The 21,016-nt window shown below is 41.3% G+C and overlaps 2 protein-coding genes and 1 pseudogene across 2 annotated transcripts in view; 2 read left to right on the forward strand and 1 right to left on the reverse strand.

Moving 5' to 3' along the window:
* Positions 1–21,016, reverse strand: part of LOC103508261 — a gene marked incomplete at its 5' end in the record, with an annotated part of 54,022 nt that overhangs the window by 5,223 nt on the left and 27,783 nt on the right. The window contains 7 exons of the mRNA XM_026822899.1: positions 1,787–2,002; positions 2,624–3,099; positions 6,936–7,035; positions 10,084–10,299; positions 10,620–11,095; positions 11,426–11,729; positions 12,301–12,572. Coding sequence (XP_026678700.1) covers positions 1,787–2,002; positions 2,624–3,099; positions 6,936–7,035; positions 10,084–10,299; positions 10,620–11,095; positions 11,426–11,729; positions 12,301–12,572 — 2,060 coding nt within the window. The remainder of the gene's footprint in view (positions 1–1,786; positions 2,003–2,623; positions 3,100–6,935; positions 7,036–10,083; positions 10,300–10,619; positions 11,096–11,425; positions 11,730–12,300; positions 12,573–21,016) is intronic.
* LOC103508254 lies at positions 6,385–7,376 on the forward strand (annotated as a pseudogene).
* On the forward strand, positions 12,687–18,068 carry LOC103508253 (tenascin-R-like). The gene is made up of 3 exons (XM_017443679.2): positions 12,687–13,852; positions 15,385–16,626; positions 16,709–18,068. The coding sequence occupies exons 1-3, from the start codon at positions 13,363–13,365 to the stop codon at positions 17,890–17,892; spliced, it is 2,916 nt and encodes a 971-aa protein (XP_017299168.1). The 5' UTR covers positions 12,687–13,362; the 3' UTR covers positions 17,893–18,068.

Raw genomic sequence — 21,016 nt, forward strand, 5'->3', positions numbered from 1 at the left:
ATTTTGTATTTTTATCCTTTCTACTTATTGGTTTTCATTATTTTTGTTCATCAGTACTTTTTTTTTCCTTCAAATTAAATTGAATCCCAAGGGCAAGGAAAGACCTCCGACCCTTTCCAAAAATGGAGTGTCTGAAGCCATAATGGTTCAAGTAAGTTCAATCTAACTCTAAGTTCCCCAACCAATAAAAATCCTTAATTTTGAAACATAAAGAAGTTTTCAAAATTCAAATATTTCAATTTGTTGGGCATTTTTTTTTTTTTTTTTTTTTTTTTTTTTTTTTTTTTTTTTTCCCAAGATCCCATCTTTTAGGGCCCAGAGACTAAGCCACAAAGTGGAGCTTTTTGTGTACGGAGTTTAAGCTGACAAAGGGGGGTGGGGGGGGGGCAGAAATCCAGTTATGTACCGGGGGGAGAGATATATTCCCAATTTTCCGAGTCCGGCCCTCCAGTAAAGGAACATGAAAGCCTGAAGCGGGGCAAGGGCGCCTCGCCCCTCTAAATACGGCCCTGCTCATACTGTAAGTGTGTAAGGGGGGGGAGGAAGGCCCGAAATTTCCACGTTAAAAACCACAATATACATACTCTGTGCGTTACACACGTAAACAATAATTATATTCAACATCCTCCTTCATAAGACAAACACATGTACAGGAGTACAGGTACCCCTGAACACACATACGGAGAAAATTGAGAATAAGTACATAGAAAGAGAGGGGGAGAATGGTGAAGTAGGAGAGAGAGAGAGAGAGAGAGAGAGAGAGAGAGAGAGAGAGAGAGAGAGAGAGAGAGAGAGAGAGAGAGAGAGAGAATGGTGGAGGGAGAAAGAGAATGTTGGAGGGAGGGAGAGAGAGAGAGAGCTTTTTCGTCAACATTTTCTTGGGCTAAAACTTTCGTCGTCAAAAGTTTGAAAAAATTCTCTCTCTTTACTCCTGTTCTCTCTTCTCCTCCTCCTCTTCCTCTCTTTCACTCTCTCCCTCTCTTTTTGTCTCTCCTTCTCTCTCTCTCCCTCTCCTCCTCCTCTCTCTCCCTTCCTCTCCTCCTCCTCTCTCTCTCTCCTCCTCTTCTCTCTCTCTCTTTTTAATGGAGAGGAGGGTCAAACTCTGAAAAAAGGAGAGAGAGAGAGAGAGAGAGAGAGAGAGAGAGAGAAATTCCACGAAATTTCGTACAAAACTCAAGATACGTCAAATACCGCTCCCCTTCTCTCTCTCTATCTCTTAAGCAAGGTGTTAATTCCGTCATATCTTATTATTATTTGTTTTATAAATATCACAAAAACCCTGAAATAAAGAGAGAAAAAGAGTGTGTGTGTGTGTGTGTGTGTGTGTGAGAGAGAGAGAGAGAGAGAGAGAACTTTTCTTCGCCTTTTCCCGTGTACAGACGGTCGGCGTTTTTCGTCAGCCTCTCAATCAGCCCTAACTAGGGTGATTGCTTTGGGCTGACATTTGGTTTTGGCTACAAATTTTACGAGTGGATGCCCTTCGCACTCAACCTTTGCTATTTCTTTAGCAAGGGGAATTCAGGCTGGTCTACTCCCTGTTTAACGTCCCCCAGCCATACTAAGCTGATCTACTCCCTGTTTAATGTCCCCAGCCATACTAAGCTGATCTACTCCCTGTTTAACGTCCTCCAGCTAGACTAAGCTGGTCTACTCCCTGTTTAACGTCCTTCAGTCAGACTATACCCTAGTCAAGACAAAGTATTCTAATTCATTCTCCAGTTATAATGCTACTTGACAAAGTATCCCGTTTAGAAAATATTGTAAATCTCCTCCTTATAAAACTCACCGATACAAGCAGTCCATGGTGGACGAGGTGAGAGCATAGGAGTTCATGGCGAGAATCTTGCTCACTTGAATCCACTCGACCATGTAGTCAAACTCACTACCGGTAGCGAAGCCCAGACCATCACTGCGAACAGCTAACGAGGTAATGTTGACCGGGACAAACTCCAGAATGAAACTGTTGATGAGTGGATTGAACACGTTGAGATCCAACTTGGACCTGGAATAGAATAGAATATGGGATAGAATGGAATAGCTTTAGGTCGTTCCATAAATGGGTTTAATACAGTTGGAAGTTGTTGGGTCTTATCCTTGTCCAAAATATACATTGATCTATCGAATATGGGATAGAATAGAATATAATATGGGATAGAATAGAATAGCTTTAGGTCGTTCCATAAATGGGTTTAATACAGTTGGAAGTTGTTGGGTCTTATCCTTGTCCAAAATATACATTGATCTATCTGGCCACATTGACCTAATCTAGTCTAGTCTACGGCCAGGTGATCAAATAATCTTCTGCTTTGCTTCTTCGTCTTCTTCTTCTCGTAGTGTTCGTCACTGTTTCAGTTCTTCTTCTTTGCCATTTTCTTCTTCACTTTTTCATCCTTATCATTTCTTAAAGAACATATCAACGTACCTGTTGATGTCGTTGTTCCACCCATAGCTGAACATCTCGATCGGCGAGGATTATCAAATAATCTTCTGCTTTGCTTCTTCGTCTTCTTCCTTTTCTTCTTCTTCTTCTCGTAGTGTTCGTCACTGTTTCAGTTCTTCTTCTTTGCCATTTTCTTCTTCACATTTTCATCCTTATCATTTCTTAAAGAACATATCAACGTACCTGTTGATGTCGTTGTTCCACCCATAGCTGAACATCTCGATCGGCGAGAAGTACAAGTCCTTGCTGCTCGCCTTACTATTGGCCACCTTGCTCCGATAGTTCATCGGGCAAATCACGATCGGCTCCCGGTTGGAATTGAAATACGTGTACACATTGATGAGATACTTCTGATTACACGTGCTGAACAAGTGGTTGATGATGAGAAACCCGCTGATTTTCAAGTACAAATAGTTGTTGTTGTCCTCCGGAACAATCAAGTAGGGGAAGTTGTACTTCCGCCCCACCAGGGCGGTGTTGAAGTTGATCTTCCCGCTTTTGCCCTGGATGATGTTGGCGGTCTTGTTGAACTCGGAGGCATCCGGCTGCGCCAGAAACTCGTAGTCTCCGTCGAAACTGAAGTGGTTGTAGTCCTGTGTGATGTTCATGTGCAGGACGGTGAAGTTGAGCAGCAGACTTGAGTTCATATAGCTCGTCACCTACAAAACAATAGAATACACCCCGTTTATACTGTCAGAATGAGACTGAAAAGTCGCTTTACTCCCGCAGTCTAAACAAGGTTTCATGTATTTTATGTAATAGAATAGAATACACCCCGTACCCCGTTTATACTGTCAGAATGAGACTGAAAAGTCGCTTTACTCCCGCAGTCTAAACAAGGTTTCATGTATTTTATGGGTTTAACATATAATAGGTAACGGCCGAACCGTACATTTCCGGAGACCCACCCAAAAATATTTTGATCTACAGAATTTATCGAATCTCTCTGGAAAGAAAGTTTGAGCGAGCTGAGGTGAATGGTAAAGTCCTGAGAATCGGTCATTCATTTTGAGCTCTTTCCATTTTTATGGAGCTTTTTATTTCTAATTTTAGCCCCAAGGACAGATTTTTTTTTTTTTTTTTAAATGTAATAAATTCAATACTTGAGCTTTTTATTTCTAATTTTAGCCCCAAGGACAGATTTTTTTTTTAATGTAATAAATTCAATACTAGCCAGTTGCCCCAAAAATAATAATCGGGAACTTCAACAATGGATGATCTGCTTCCTATTTTTTCCCCCAAAATAACAGACTTGACAAAATTGAAATTTCCAAATTTATAGATACCTACTCAAACTAAATACACACTTTAATTTTACTGCGAACAAATTCGATTCCACACAGACTCTTAGAGTAATTTACAGGTCTTGAAGTTTGAAAAAACCTTGTACAAGATTGACAAAAATTCCAAGTCCGACCTTGAAACATCTCGGGATCTGGGCATCCCATTTACAGCGAAGAAAAGAGTAGACCCATCCTAGTTAGCTTGGAGGAAATTTATAGTTACCTACTCAAACTAAATACACACTCTAATTTTACTGCGAACAAATTCGATTTCACACAGACTCTTAGAGTAATTTACAGGTCTTGAAGTTTGAAACAACCTTGTACAAGATTGACAAAAAATTCAAGTCCGACCTTGAAACATCTCGGGATCTGGGCATTCCATTTACAGCGAAGAAAACAGTAGACCCAAGTCCAACCCAAGTAACTTCTAGAATTTGAACAGGACGTGGGCACACTCAAAGTTTGTTGATCTGCGCGGACGGGACGTGGGACGTTTCAACTGATCTCAACCAATTAGACTATTTTCCCAGGAGGGAAAAAGTCAAGTCCAAGTGAATTTTGAACAAAGTTTGGACATTGGTACATTATTTTCCGAAAAGGGAACTACTAAATCTAGCTCACCCATACAGCCTGGTAAATTTTGAACAAAGTCTGAACTTTGGCAAATTTCTTAGCCGGAACGTGAATCACCTGCTTTCATTGGGCATCCAATTTGCACGAAAGAAATCAACAGGACCAAACCTAGCATAAAGCACTGTAATCTCGACCAATTGGACTATTTTCCCAGGAAAAGGAACAACTAAATCAAGCCCACAGCCCCGGCTAATTTTGAAAATCTGGCCTTTGGCTCATTCGAAGCCCGTTAACCCGCGCAGACCCTTCTCGCCCCATGAAAGAGAGAGAGAGAGAGAGGGAGGGAAAAGAGTGGAAGGGAGAGGGATGATGAGTGAGTGAGAGAGAGAAGAGTGGGAGGGATAGGGAGAGAGAGAGAGGGAGGGAAAAGAGTGGAAGGGAGAGGGATGATGAGTGAGTGAGAGAGAGAAGAGTGGGAGGGAGAGGGAGAGAGAGAGAGAGAAAGACGTAGAGAGAGGGAAGGAGAGAAGAAAAGAGAGAGAGAGAGAGAGAGAGAGAGAGAGAGAGAGAAGGAGGGAAAGAGAGAAAGCAAGCAATGAAGAGCTCTTTTACACCTTAGGTCAAAAAAGGGTAGGTATGTAGCTAAAAATCACTGACGGACATAGGGCCCCTCAGAGACATTCAGGGCCCCCGTAATATGTACTAAAAAATATCTGCCTAAAATTTGGAGTATCCATAGAACGTATTGATTTTTTTATTTTTATTTTATTATTTTTTTTTTTTTCCCTGGGCTAGATTTAGTTGTAATTTTCATGCGTGAGAGAGAAGATTAGTAGAGTATACGCGTATTCTTTTCTATGTGGAGGGCGTAGATTTAGTTGTAATTTTCATGCGTGAGAGAGAAGATTAGTAGAGTATACGCGTATTCTTTTCTATGTGGAAGAGAAAGAAGGGGAGAGAGAAAAAGAGGAGAGAGAGAGAGGGAAGGAGAGAGAAAGAAGGGGAAAGGGCGGGAAAGAGAAGGGAAAGGGAGAGAGAAAGAGAGAGGAAGAGAAAGAGAGGGAGGGAGGCAGAAAGAGAGGAGAGAGGGAGAGAGAAAGAGAGCAAAAAAGAGAAAAAAAAATAAAGAGAGAGAGAGAGAGGGAAAAGAGTGGAAGGGAGAGGGATGATGAGTGAGTGAGAGAGAGAAGAGTGGGAGGGAGAGAGAGAGGAAGAGAAAGAGAGGGAGGGAGGCAGAAAGAGAGGAGAGAGGGAGAGAGAAAGAGAGCAAAAAAGAGAAAAAAAAATAAAGAGAGGTAGCCAGCCGTGAGTAATTTATTTCAATATGTTATAGAGAGGGTTCTTTTTCTCCTAAACACACACAAAAAGGTAAACGCAGGCAAATAGCCCGTGTTTTGGGGTGCTGTGTGTGCTATAGATTCTGCTGAATGGGAAATTTATATTCTCTTCTCTTTTCTCTTAAGTTGGAAAAAAGTTTTGGGATAAGAAATAACACAAAGCTTCCTAAAAAAAAAAAAAAAAAAAAAAAAAAAAAAAAAAAAATCCCCAGTTTTTTTCGAAAAGGAGCCCCCAAAAAAAAAAAAAAACTGCGTATTTTCTGACAAGTGACTCCCTCAATTTTGATGAAATTTAGCAAAAATGTTATAATATGTATGTTAAGGAAATGTTCTCTTTAGTTTTTGGGCCCTTTGAGGTTTCAGTGGTTAGGGTTTAGGACTTTAGGGCCTTCGGGGATCAATTTGAGTTCCAATGTTCGTTGAACTATTCTTACCGTTGACCCAAGCGTTTTGCCCACCACACCACCGAATCAAGGGTAAATATTTTTTTCTAAGGCCAGCCACTCACTATCAGGTAGACCTGACAGGCACACCTGATCAGTTCCACTTGTCAGGTCTATCTGATACCTGATGAGCACACACTCTATCAGGTAGACCTGAGAAGTACGGCTACAAAGGTCCGTCTCCCAGATCTACCTGATATCTGATAGTTGACCTAAGGAGGGAAACAAAACTCCCAATACATACCTATTGAGAAAGGGGAAACAAATCAAAGGGTCTGAATTTTACATCACCTGAGACGATTCTTAGCCGGAACGTGAATCACCTGCTTTCATTGGGCATCCAATTTGCACGAAAGAAATCAACAGGACCAAACCCAACATAAAGTACTGTAATCTCGACCAATTGGACTATTTTCCCAGGAAAAGGAACAACTAAACCAAGCCCACAGCCCCGGCTAATTTTGAAAATCTGGCCTTTGGCTCATTCGAAGCCCGTTAACCCGCGCAGACCCTTCTCGCCCCATGACCCACGACCGTTCGGCGGTCATGCGGCCTGACTGCCCGTTAGACAAGGACCTCCTCGGGTACCAGACGTGGGGGCTCCTGCACACGATGGCAGCCTACTATCCCGACCACCCCACCCCGCATCAGCAACGCGACATGTACAACTTCTTCACCCTCCTCGCACAATTCTACCCGTGCGCGACCTGCGCGCGGGACTTTGCGAACCTGCTGCGGGTCCGCCCGCCCGTGACGACATCGCGAAAGGACCTATCGCAGTGGCTGTGCTGGGTGCATAACACGGTCAATCGGAAGCTGGGCAAGCCGATTTTCGACTGCGCCCTTGTCGACGAACGGTGGAAAGATGGGTGGGAGGATGGATCATGTGATTTCTGAGAGCTGGAGTTTCTGAGAAAGAGTTCTGAGTGATTTTGACGTCGCGGTTGGGAAGACAACTGAATATAATTAATAGAGAAGAAGATCCAACTACATAACCATTGGGAAGGAGATATAAAGCAGAAAGAAGATGTATGGAAAAAGATCCAAATAGATAGAGAATGTAAGCGGGAATGCAAGACGGACAGGGAATGTAAGCGAATAAAGACAAAATAGAAAGTAAAAAGCGACATCCAGGGCAGCTTTTGGAAAGGATGAAATGTGTGTAAAGGGAGCAGAAATAAATTGCGACTCTCGTGATTTCCATTTCTAAACAATGAGACGCAGAGTCCTTCACCCGGCCATTTTGATAGACCGATGTTACCTAATTGTGATCTGAATACATAAATGCAATTTTTGACGAAAATGTCTGGATTGAAAGAGTTCTTGGTTCTCTTCTTTCCATTCTCTCCCTCTCTACTCATCTACCTCGTCCTATCCCTCTTTCTTTTTGTTATAATCTCTCACTTTTTCGACATTTTTTTTTCATCGTCTTTCTTCATTTTATTTTTTTTTTTTATATCATCCTCTTCCTCTCTCACTTTTTACCATCTCTCTCTCTCTCTCTCTCTCTCTCTCTCTCTCTTCTCCCTTCTACTCTTCCTCTTCCCTTTGCTCTTTTTTCTCTCTCCCTTGTCTGTTTTATTCATCAATCTAACACCTCCCTGTTTCTCTTCTTCTTCCTCTACTTCGTCTTCCTTCTTCTTCCTCTACTTCGTCTCCTTCTTCTCATTTTCCTCCTTCTTCGTCTTCTTCTCTTCCTCCTCCTCTCCTGTTCTATTCCCCTTGTCTTCTTTTTTCGTTCTTCATGTGCTTTTCTTTATATTTTGGGAAGTTGTTCCACATACCCAGGTAGGTATTATACGTGCCGCCAACGGGGCAACAACTGTGGGTAGATATGTATGTTTTCTTCGCGAGTTTCCCTCTTTTCCCTTTACGTGTACTCTTGATGTTTTTGTTTTCTTCTCGGCAACAACTGTGGGTAGATATGTATGTTTTCTTCGCGAGTTTCCCTCTTTTCCCTTTACGTGTACTCTTGATGTTTTTGTTTTCTTCAGAATTTCCCTACGTGTGTGCCGTGTACTTGGAGTAACATTTCTGATGTTCTTTTGTGAAACTTTTCCTCGTGGTAAAAAAAAAATTGGGGGAATAAAGAGAAGAGGGGAAAGGAAGGAAGAAAGGGGGAAAAAGAAAGGGAGAAAGGGGAAAAGAAAGGGGGAAAAAGAAAGGGAGAAAGGGGAAAAGAAAGGGGGAAAAAGAAAGGGAGAAAGGGGAAAAGAAAGGGGGAAAAAGAAAGTGAGAAAGGGGAAAAGAAAGGTCCAGTGATGTACCGGGGGGAGAGATATATATTCCCAATTTTCCGAGTCCGGCCCTCCAGTAAAGGAGCATGAAAGCCTGAAGCGGGGCAAGGGCCCCTCGCCCCTCTAAATACGGCCCTGCTCATACGGTAAGTGTGTAAGGGGGGGGGGAAGGCCCGAAATTTCCACGTTAAAAACCACAATATACATACTCTGTGCGTTACACACGTAAACAATAATTATATTCAACATCCTCCTTCATAAGACAAACACATGTACAGGAGTACAGGTACCCCTGAACACACATAGGGAGAAAATTATTCTCCTTTCCCACCTCTTTCTTCTTATACTCTTTCTCAACTTTCCCTTCTCTTCTTTCTTCTTCATCCCCCTACTCTTTCTCTTCATCTCCTCTTCAGTTTCCTTTCTTCTTCTGCTTCAAGTGTCTCAACTTTACTTCAACTAAAAGATAAATTTACATGAAGTATTGAAGTAGGTATAGGAGTCGACATGCAAGGACAGACACACATATCGGACCATGGATTCAATCGACGGATTCAGACTGCCAACGGCAACCGGTGTTAACCGGTCTAGACCGGCTTCAAGAACACATTACACAGGGTCCGACTTGTATGGTTTCAAAATTGAACTAAACAGTTTAACTTGTATCTGGGAGAAAATTGAGAATAAGTACATAGAAGGAGAGGGGGAGAATGGTGAAGTAGGAGAGAGAGAGAGAGAGAGATAGAGAATGGTGGAGGGAGGGAGGGAGAGAGAGAGAGAATGGTGGAGGGAGGGAGAGAGAGAGAATGGTAGAGGGAGAGAGAGAGAGCTTTTTCGTCAACATTTTCTTGGGCTAAAACTTTCGTCGTCAAAAGTTTGAAAAAACTCTCTCTCTTTACTCCTGTTCTCTCTTTCCTCCTCCTCCTCTTTCTCTCTTCCTCTCTTTTTGTCTCTCCTTCTCTCTTTTTCTCTCTCTCCCTTCCTCTCCTCCTCCTCCTCTCTCTCCCCTCCTCTTCTCTCTCTCTCTTAATGGAGAGGAGGGTCAAACTCTGAAAAAAGGAGAGAGAGAGAGAGAGAGTGAGAGAAATTCCACGAAATTTCGTACAAAACTCAAGATACGTCAAATACCGCTCCCCTTCTCTCTCTCTATCTCTTAAGCAAGGTGTTAATTCCGTCATATCTTATTATTATTTGTTTTATCAATATCACAAAAAACCCTGAAATAAAGAGAGAAAAAGAGTGTGTGTGTGTGAGAGAGAGAGAGAGAGAGAGAGAAAATGAGAAAGGAAGAGAAGAGAGAGAGGGAAATAAAGAGAAAAAAGAGTGCCTGTGTGTGTGTGTGTTTGAAAGAGAGAGAGAGAAAGAGAGAACTTTTCTTCGCCTTTTCCCGTGTACAGACGGAGTCGGCGTTTTTCGTCAGCCTCTCAATCAGCCTTAACTAGGGTGATTGCTTTGGGCTGACATTTGGTTTTGGCTACAAATATTACGAGTGGATGCCCATCGCACTAAACCTTTGCCATTTCTCTAGCAAGGGGAATTCAGGCTGGTATACTCCCTGTTTAATGTCCCCCAGCCATACTAAGCTGATCTACTCCCTGTTTAACGTCCTCCAGCTAGACTAAGCTGGTCTACTCCCTGTTTAACGTCCTTCAGTCAGACTATACCCTAGTCAAGACAAAGTATTCTAATTCATTCTCCAGTTATAATGCTACTTGACAAAGTATCCCGTTTAGAAAATATTGTAAATCTCCTCCTTATAAAACTCACCTATACAAGCAGTCCATGGTGGACGAGGTGAGAGCATAGGAGTTCATGGCGAGAATCTTGCTCACTTGAATCCACTCGACCATATAGTCAAACTCACTACCGGTAGCGAAGCCCAGACCATCACTGCGAACAGCTAACGAGGTAATGTTGACCGGGACAAACTCCAGAATGAAACTGTTGATGAGTGGATTGAACACGTTGAGATCCAACTTGGACCTGGAATAGAATAGAATAGAATATGGGATAGAATAGAATATAATATGGGATAGAATAGAATAGCTTTAGGTCGTTCCATAAATGGGTTTAATACAGTTGGAAGTTGTTGGGTCTTATCCTTGTCCAAAATATACATTGATCTATCTGGCCACATTGACCTAATCTAGTCTAGTCTACGGCCAGGTGATCAAATAATCTTCTGCTTTGCTTCTTCGTCTTCTTCTTCTCGTAGTGTTCGTCACTGTTTCAGTTCTTCTTCTTTGCCATTTTCTTCTTCACATTTTCATCCTTATCATTTCTTAAAGAACATATCAACGTACCTGTTGATGTCGTTGTTCCACCCATAGCTGAACATCTCGATCGGCGAGAAGTACAAGTCCTTGCTGCTCGCCTTACTATTGGCCACCTTGCTCCGATAGTTCATCGGGCAAATCACGATCGGCTCCCGGTTGGAATTGAAATACGTGTACACATTGATGAGATACTTCTGATTACACGTGCTGAACAAGTGGTTGATGATGAGAAACCCGCTGATTTTCAAGTACAAATAGTTGTTGTTGTCCTCCGGAACAATCAAGTAGGGGAAGTTGTACTTCCGCCCCACCAGGGCGGTGTTGAAGTTGATCTTCCCGCTTTTGCCCTGGATGATGTTGGCGGTCTTGTTGAACTCGGAGGCATCCGGCTGCGCCAGAAACTCGTAGTCTCCGTCGAAACTGAAGTGGTTGTAGTCCTGTGTGATGTTCATGTGCAGGACGGTGAAGTTGAGTAGCAGACTCGAGTTCATATAGCTCGTCACCTACAAAATAATAGAATAGAATAGAATACACCCCGTTTATACTGTCAGAATGAGACTGAAAAGTCGCTTTACTCCCGCAGTCTAAACAAGGTTTCATGTATTTTATGGGTTTAACATGTGTCTTCGCGTGTGTTCTGTGTTCGTCTGTGTTATTATAGTTAATGTCTGGCTAGGGAACGTTAAACAGGGAGAAGACCAGCCAACCCTAACTAGCCTAGCTAGCTGGCAGTTTCAAAGGGTTCTCTCTGCTTTTCAAAGGGTTCTCTTATGGGTTAAGTTCAAGTGCCTTTCAGGGGGGGGGGGGGGATACAAAACCGCCTCAAAACTTACCATGATGGTCGCGTTGAGGCTCTCGCAAATACATTGCCGCTTGATTTTGAAACTATCGTAGGGGATCTCATAGATGGACAGCTCAGACAGTTCGTTCCGGTTCTCATAGACGCAGTTCGCGTTCACCGTGCGACACTTGCGCTGATTGAACCGCGTCTTGTGCACGGACAATCGGATGCGTTCGGTCCCGTTCGTGTCGAATCGGTAGATGCAGGTCAGGTTCTCGTTGCCGCCGCGCCCGAAGTAGAACACGCTTCGGGTCGACTCGAGTTTACCCTTGAGCGGGCTCGACTTGGAGTTGTACCTGGGAGAGAGAAACAATCAATGAAATTTATTGGGCAGTCCCAAAGTTTGAGTTGCCAAAACGACACAGCATACTACTCAGACAAAATTGTTACATTGTAATTTGTTTGATGGTAGGAGGGGGCTATTGGAATTTACTTCCCGAAGGTAGTTTTATACCACCTTGAATGCCATGTGTATCAGTGTATCCCTGGTGATAGAATAGAATATACCCTGTTTATACTGCTAGAATGAGACTAAAAAGTCCCTTTACTCCCGCAGTCTAAACAAGGTCTTATGTACTCCTTATGTATTTGGGGTTAGACGAACCCAAGGCGCGGCGACAAAAGGATAAACCGATAAATCAACCAGTAATAAGTAACCACCAAGGCATTATATAATGACATAGGCATTAACTCCACCCTTGATCAAACTTTATTTTGTACCTATAAATTTTGCTACCATTTGTAGATATTTATTTTGTAAATAAAGTTTGATCTAATGGTTAAGGCAGGACAGAAATTTAGGTGTGAAGAGTTCATAGGGGCATTCAAGGAACACCCAATCACCATAGAAATAGAAGATAGACTCACCGTTTGAAGCAATCGGTGGGCGCCGACGTTTCAACGCTTGCGTCCGGTGTGTCGCTCACAAACTCATAGCGGAGCAGAAAGTTGAGCGGGTACAATATCGAGCCGAGCTTCATGTTCAACTCGAGTGTCATCTCGTTCGAGCTCGACACGTAGCTCTCGTGCGAGTTGCACGGCCGGGTGAACCGCGTGCGGTTGCTAAGCAACGTGTGATCGCAGAGACGCGGCATCGCGTCGTCCCGGTTGCAGAAGTCGCCGAGGATACTCGTGTTGCTCTGAAACAGGCCATGAAACAGAGGAACTGTAACACCGGAGGTCTAGGCTTGAGGAACTGTAACACTGGAGGTCTAGGCTTGAGGAACTGTAACACCGGAGGTCTAGGCGTCCCAATCGGATTCTTCCTATCGGATAATCGATAATAATTACAGAGTTCTTAGTAACAGAGTTCAGAACATTGATTCAAATTCGGAATTTTTTTCTGAAAGTATCATTAATGATGTCACCGACGACACTCTTCTTGAAATAAAATATAAGATTGGATCTACTGTAACATTTAAACTTATTTGTGAACAACAGCGAAAATTAGTAGAAATAACACTAGAGAATTCAAGAATTAAGGTTTGTTTTCGTAAGTACTATGACCATGCCAATAATAAATGTCACTCAAATCCAGGCTACACCGGTGACAAAGATGGTAACTTTAATATATTTGTAACTTTAAGTTTAAATCGTGAAATATTAATTTATGATTACGTCGCTGGTATAATTCATAATACTAATACTGTATTGCCTGGAATTACATCATCAATTGAACAACAAGAGGGTCAAAGAGGATTGAATAATGATGACCTGTACGTTACCTATAAAATTATCCAGCCAGCCCCCTTCACAATCGTCTCACCCTGGTTAGATTTGAAAACCAACACGTCACTGGTTATCTTGTATACAAGACGAGCTGGTTCTAAAGTTAGAGTGTATGTGGGGGAGGCTACCACAAATAACACTTTGGAGCTCGTTTACCGAGAGTCGGTTCTCAAAGAAACTAGCTATGGGTTCGAGAGAGTAATGGCTAAAGTTGATGTTACAATTCCTGAGAACTGGACAAACAAGAAACGAATCAATATCCAGTCTAAACACAACTTCGTTATTTCTATCAGTAACATATGGGAAGAAAGGTACCTTGACCTGTATAAGATAAAGATGGCAAATCTGACAAATCTTTATCTTCTACAGGTCAAGATGGCAAAGTCATGTGAGAAATCCAAACTCAATGAAATCTACAAGACATTAAAGGGTGACAACATGCTTCACATTAGTTCCTGTTTCAATGGAGGATCATATAATATGAACTACTCCTCATGTCGGTGTCCTCCTGGGTTTGCTGGCAAGCAGTGTGAAATTGCATGTGGTGAAAATCGTTTCGGACACAAGTGTTCCAAGATGTGCTCCAAGTCTTCAAATGAATGCAAAGGTATGGTTCTGTGTGCATCGTACTACGGATGTTCCTGTGCCACCGGTTATCAAGGAGAGCAATGCTTGGAACATTGTCCAGAAGGTTACTATGGTGCAGACTGCTTACTATCAAGGTTTACTTACTATCGAGGTTCCACTGTATAATAAAAAATGTTCAAATTCCAGGTGACATTACCACGGTGTACAAGTTTAACACGTTCATTGCTGATGGGGAGAGTGTGAAATATCTCAACACGTGCATTGCGGCTTCACTTCAGGAAAACGACCAGGGTCTTCCCTTGTTCAACATCACCGCTGATACACCATTGCCAGAGTCCACAATACCACCCCTCTACGATGGACATAACGCTACAAGATGGCAACTGATGATGAACAATGGTACCACTGTACCTATACTTGTACCAGACTATGCAAACATCACTTCTGATTATTCTGAATTGTTGTCCCAATCGGATTCTTCCTATCGGATAATCGATAATAATTACAGAGTTCTTAGTAACAGAGTTCAGAACATTGATTCAAATTCGGAATTTTTTTCTGAAAGTATCATTAATGATGTCACCGACGACACTCTTCTTGAAATAAAATATAAGATTGGATCTACTGTAACATTTAAACTTATTTGTGAACAACAGCGAAAATTAGTAGAAATAACACTAGAGAATTCAAGAATTAAGGTTTGTTTTCGTAAGTACTATGACCATGCCAATAATAAATGTCACTCAAATCCAGGCTACACCGGTGACAAAGATGGTAACTTTAATATATTTGTAACTTTAAGTTTAAATCGTGAAATATTAATTTATGATTACGTCGCTGGTATAATTCATAATACTAATACTGTATTGCCTGGAATTACATCATCAATTGAACAACAAGAGGGTCAAAGAGGATTGAATAATGATGACCTGTACGTTACCTATAAAATTATCCAGCCAGCCCCCTTCACAATCGTCTCACCCTGGTTAGATTTGAAAACCAACACGTCACTGGTTATCTTGTATACAAGACGAGCTGGTTCTAAAGTTAGAGTGTATGTGGGGGAGGCTACCACAAATAACACTTTGGAGCTCGTTTATCGAGAGTCGGTTCTCAAAGAAACTAGCTATGGGTTCGAGAGAGTAATGGCTAAAGTTGATGTTACAATTCCTGAGAACTGGACAAACAAGAAACGAATCAATATCCAGTCTAAACACAACTTCGTTATTTCTATCAGTAACATATGGGAAGAAAGGTACCTTGACCTGTATAAGATAAAGATGGCAAATCTGACAAATCTTTATCTTCTACAGGTCAAGATGGCAAAGTCATGTGAGAAATCCAAACTCAATGAAATCTACAAGACATTAAAGGGTGACAACATGCTTCACATTAGTTCCTGTTTCAATGGAGGATCATATAATATGAACTACTCCTCATGTCGGTGTCCTCCTGGGTTTGCTGGCAAGCAGTGTGAAATTGCATGTGGTGAAAATCGTTTCGGACACAAGTGTTCCAAGATGTGCTCCAAGTCTTCAAATGAATGCAAAGGTATGGTTCTGTGTGCATCGTACTACGGATGTTCCTGTGCCACCGGTTATCAAGGAGAGCAATGCTTGGAACATTGTCCAGAAGGTTACTATGGTGCAGACTGCAAGGAGAAATGTGGACAGTGTGCAGATGGATGTGATCAGTATACTGGTGCCTGTCGGGGTGGATGTACAACGCCATACCTGATATGGCCCGCGTGTAAATATTCCCACTCTTATCTGAAGCTACCTCCAATAGTATTGAACTCCAGTTTCAATACTGTGGATCTTCATATCGACTTTACTCCGAGTAATATTGAGAAGTCGTATGATCATACCAGCTTTTATAGAGTTCAATATCGCGAGGATAAAAACGAAACATGGAATAACGGTCCTTATGAAGAATTCAACTCAATCCCCATGAACACCACAATAGACGGATTGAAACCAGGAACCATATATCTGTTCAGAGTTCTCCTCATAGACGAGACGTTAGAGACACATGATCCGGACTTGTCGAAATCAATTCAAGCTAAAACAAAGTGTACCGTTGTGGAGAGAGAAGAAAATTTGAAAGTGAACTCTGTTACCAACACGTCGATTTCTTTAACATGGAACGGAGACACTAATTTAGGAGCTGAAGAGTGCCCATTCATAAATTATATCTTAGAGTTAGAGAAAACTGAGAACGGTTTTGACTCACAGAAAATTGTCAATATCAAGGGTAATTCTTACCGAGTTGAAACATTGGACCCTGGTCAGACCTATCATATCAAATTGAAGAAGAATACAACCTATGGAAAAAGCATCCCTATTTCTAGTGTAAATGTAACAACTGATGACATTATTGATTTATCAAAGGAAATATCTGGAGTTACATTGAAGCAAACTGAATCGCAAGTGAATATTGAATGGTTCAGAAGTTTCCTTTACAAAATATATTATATCAAATACAAGGTAATCAGACGTTTATCTTGTAAACAAGATATAATTGAGTCCCCACTTCAAGTGGTCACATCTGATAGAACATATTATACCCTTCCATATTTAGAGCCTAATGCTCAATATCAAATATTTGTTACTGCTGACAAAAACCAAAATATGAAGGCATATAACTTAACGTTCATCACAAGTAGTAGAGTTCCCGATATTTCCCCTACCTTATTGACACAGAAATTCAAAGTTACAAATGAAAGCGCAAAGCTTTACTGGACAGATTTCTCATTGTCTTGTCAACACATAAATGGCATTTTCAAGAAATACAATATAGAATTGCATGATACTCAGGATAACAGATTACACATGTATGAGACCAAAAATAACCACTTGGAAATGACGGGACTTCGTCCTCAAACACTATGATACTCAGGATAACAGATTACACATGTATGAGACCAAAAATAACCACTTGGAAGTGACGGGACTTCGTCCTCAAACACAATACACTGTCAAGGTGCGTTATGTCAATCATATAGGTTTCAACAGATTAATCTACGTAGAACATAACTTTACAACCAAAGCAACACCAAAGTTTGAAGCACAAGAGCTTACGGCATACAAGACAAGTTCCGATGTGATTGGACTGAGGTGGAAAATGCCAGAGACAAACTACACCATCACCAAAATCAGCATTCAACTCCACAGTGATATTTGGAACAAGACTATCGATATGGATATGAACACACCATCAAGTCAGCCAAGTTCATTCCAATGCAAACCTTGGCCTTCTTACATCTGCCTTGATGTGACCGAACTGAAGCAGAATACGAAATACAGAATCACGGTGAATGTATTCAGCAAGGAATTCCCTGAAGGAAATCCAAGTCAAGCCATCAATGCAGTAACCAGAGAGACCATGCCCTCCGCTGTCAGTGATATCAAGATGAGTATCTCTGATACAAACAAGACATTGTCATGGCGAATACCTGACTTACTCAATGGGGTATTAAGGAAGTTCGTCATTGAAGTGGAACATCTATCTTCATTCGATGAAACACTGTGCTGTCAAAATATAGTGGTCATCGACTACACTGTGGCTTCAGAACAGGAGATATATTCTCACATTTTAGAAGACATCAAGAATGCTTCTTCGTATCAAATCACCATCAGACCATTCACAAAACGCTTAGGACCGGAAGCACATCAAATCTTTGAGATTCCACCACCTCACATCCCTATCAATAAGATGCCTAGAGTCGAAGTGGACGATGTTGCTATGGTCTGGTCTCAGACTCAGACAAGTCATGCTGAAGAGTCATCTACAGAGTACTCCGCGCTAGCGAGTGATATTCTAATCATTGTGCATGAATTGAACGAAGGTACCAATGTTACATCCGAGGTGCTTGGTTTCAGGAATGATATGAATCACATTCTGAACAGTAACAACTGGTGGGTGACACACGTGTGTGCTGCTCATGATGACAACTGTTCTGTGGACATTGATGCTGAGGAAGGGGAGGACCGTGAAGTTCCAGACTATGGCCAAGTTCTCAACAAACCTCTGCTCGGTGGTAACAGTTACAGAATTGTGGTTGTTCAAGTCAACAAATATTTGTCAGCCAGGTCCTATACTGTAGTCATGTCGAAACAATTTCAGAAGAAGAAAAGAGACTAAAGAAGTATTCCATGAGAGGACTTTCTATTCTAAACTTTGTTTTGCATTAGTTTTTAATACGCACTGACTATGGTTTTCGGAAATGGCAAAGTCTTTTGAGGAATGGGCCTCAGTTCTTTGTATTTATACGTAGGTACATAAATACATACCTCATAATGATTATTTAGGTATCTGTATCTCATTGTTTTCTTTCTTACTATGTTAAGTGGCATCAAAGTGATGGCAGTAAACACTACATAAAAAACTTCCTCTAAGTTGGGAGAACCAAGTACGGCTTTCATGACCGCTGCCGATGTAAATAAATTTTAGTTTCTTCTTAAATTTTAGCTTTCTATTACCTACTACCTACCTACTTATTTATTGTAAACCTTTTACTTGGTGTGGATACAGTGATGCAAGAATGTAGTTTTTAGCAAGTGTTCTGTACGTATAATTATAGGTATTGTAGCGTGATGCTTGGATGTTCAGTCTAATCGCGTACTGTTGGCTTCTCCCGACGACCCGACCTCACTCAGGCTGGGTAAGGTTAATGTGAGGAGCTTATCTCCGAATGAAGGGTACCGGTAAATCGTGAAGTTTGACGTCACGGCATACGCTCCCGTAGGCGATGACGTCATAATTCATGACTTCCGCTTCGTTTGTTTGTGCGCAAGCGTTTCTGCGCATTTTGACGTGAAATCTGACATCACTACTCTTCGAACTTTTTCATTAGAACAGCAATTAAAAATTGAATTTTCGACCTTCAAGTTACTTTTTCGGAGTTTTGACCTCAGAGGATTTTTCACAACTTTTTATTGACCTTTTATTTTCCCAATTGCAACTCCTCCATTATTAAGAGGTTGTTTCCCCAAATTGGGCCTCCCCAAATTAAAAAGGCCTCCCCAAATTAGGCAAGCTTACCCGAAGGCCTTGGTTAGACTGGGGGATAAAGAGATTTTTCAGTCCTATCCCAACAAGATATTCTATTCTATTCTAAAAGAAGATACATATTTGCATACTGCCATCACTGTAATGGTTGCCATTAGACACATTTTTTTTTTTTTTTTTTTTTTTACACCGGAGGTCTAGGCTTGAGGAACTGTAACACCGGAGGTCTAGGCTTGAGGAACTGTAACACCGGAGGTCTAGGCTTGAGGAACTGTAACACCGGAGGTCTAGGCTTGAGGAACTGTAACACCGGAGGTCTAGGCTTGAGGAACTGTAACACCGGAGGGCTAGGCTTGAGGAACTGTAACACCGGAGGTCTAGGCTTGAGGAACTGTAACACCGGAGGGCTAGGCTTGAGGAACTGTAACACCGGAGGTCTAGGCTTGAGGAACTGTAACACTGGAGGGCTAGGCTTGAGGAACTGTAACACCGGAGGTCTAGGCTTGAGGAACTGTAACACCGGAGGTCTCATCGTCCCAAAATCAAAGAGAGGAGGACAGAAGAATGCCAGCCGTTCCGAGAAGGAGCCTTGTCTGGTTAAAATAAAGTTCACCCCAAACCTATGAAAATGATAAAGAGTCTGTAAGAAGGTCTCTATCATTTTCATAGGTTTGGTTTTGCAGGCGACTACCAGAAGTCACGCGTCTAGCTTCAAATGTGAAACGGGCCTTAGACGAGTACTCATCCTATTATTTTCTATTCCCTGTAGTTCTTATAACTTATAAGTAGTCCTATGAGGAGCTGACCCTTGATAAATTGGGATTGGCTTGATTATTGCTATCACTGCAAACTTTGCACCTTCCTAATCATTGGGTTTCATGTGAAAAATCATTTTGTTTCTACTCAGCGTTTTTTTATCTATTTTGTGTGTTTGTGTCTAGTTTCCACACATCAACTAAAATCAAGTGCCAGTTCATCTGAGTTTTACTTTGTTTTCCAACGTCATCTCCTGAGTTTCTGATAGTAAAAATAAATAATGAATATTGCTACCTCCCAAGACTCCCAAGATAAAAGAAAATGATAAAAAAAATATACCGATTCCCAAAATTACAAGTGCTTTTAGTTTTTTGTTGAAACCTAAATAGAATAGTTTGAATACCCAGTTCTTTCTTTCGACATGAAATATTTGCTGTCGGTTTTGTTTGGCCTGATTTTGATCTCGTCAAGTGATGGTAAGTGTAAGGCGAGTAGTTCAATCGTCTCTGTGGCCGAGTGGTCAAGAGCACTGACTCTCGACCCGGAAGTACTGGGTTTGAACTTTGAATCCCAGTCAGAGTGGAAAGTCTGGTGAAGTTTACACGATAAATTTCTAACCACACTTATCTATTCTTGGATAGACATGGATGTAAAAGAGTGTGCCTTGAAGTAATGCGAAAGCGGTATCGAGGCATAATCTTGAAAAAAAGTTCAACCAACTTCATTCTCTCAGAGGAAGAGCCCCCTTTGGGGCCTCCGAAATACTCGAAAAGTTATTTATTATTTTTTTTTTTTTTTTCAAAGACATACATACGTACAAATTAATATATCAAATTTTAGAAAAATAGGACTGACTACGACATTCAACATTCAAATATACCTTCGTCAAGTAAAGTCGTAAATGCCAGCCTAGTTAGCTTGGAGGGTAGCGAAATGGAGAGCTACTTTCCCTGTCGCGTATAATATCTCTAGTAGCGCGGTCAAACTTTCTTGACTTGGCGGGGCGGAGCGCTACCGCGCTCCTTAAATTAAGCTAATTTTTGTGGATTTTTTTGAAGCAATCTGATTGATTGATTGATTTCGAAAAATCCACAAAAAAATAACCAACCTTAGCAGGTAAACAATGTAAAGGAAGGAATTTTAACTGTGTTAAGCATAAATGCTTGTCACAATATAATGTCGTTCCCTGCTTAATACACTCCGCTAAATTTTATGACTTGTCTTGGACTCGAACCGCCCACCTCCAGATCCAGAGTCCACTGCGCTAACAACTGCACCACTGAGGTTGGTTCAAAATTATTATTATTATTATTATTATTATTATTATTATTATTATTATTATTATTATTATTATTATTATTATTATTATTATTATATAAACCACACACACACCGAGCCAGGGCATGGTTTCTGCACAGTTGGTATGCATTTATTTATTTTGTCAGTGAAACATCAAGGGCCGGACATTTCCGTTTTGAGTCAAATTCAAATTGAGTAGTCC

This window comes from Diaphorina citri, unplaced genomic scaffold, assembly GCF_000475195.1.
Source record: "Diaphorina citri unplaced genomic scaffold, Diaci psyllid genome assembly version 1.1 scaffold380, whole genome shotgun sequence".
NCBI lineage: Eukaryota > Metazoa > Arthropoda > Insecta > Hemiptera > Psyllidae > Diaphorina > Diaphorina citri.

Bases quoted from the DNA above. Each gene is read 5' to 3' on its own strand.
- LOC103508253 (XM_017443679.2), top strand. From the start codon at position 13,363: ATGGCTAAAGTTGATGTTACAATTCCTGAGAACTGGACAAACAAGAAA. The intron at 13,853-15,384 runs GTTACTATGGTG...ATTGTCCAGAAG, and splicing joins CTTGGAACATTGTCCAGAAG to GTTACTATGGTGCAGACTGC. The intron at 16,627-16,708 runs CTCAAACACTAT...CGGGACTTCGTC, and splicing joins GGAAATGACGGGACTTCGTC to CTCAAACACAATACACTGTC.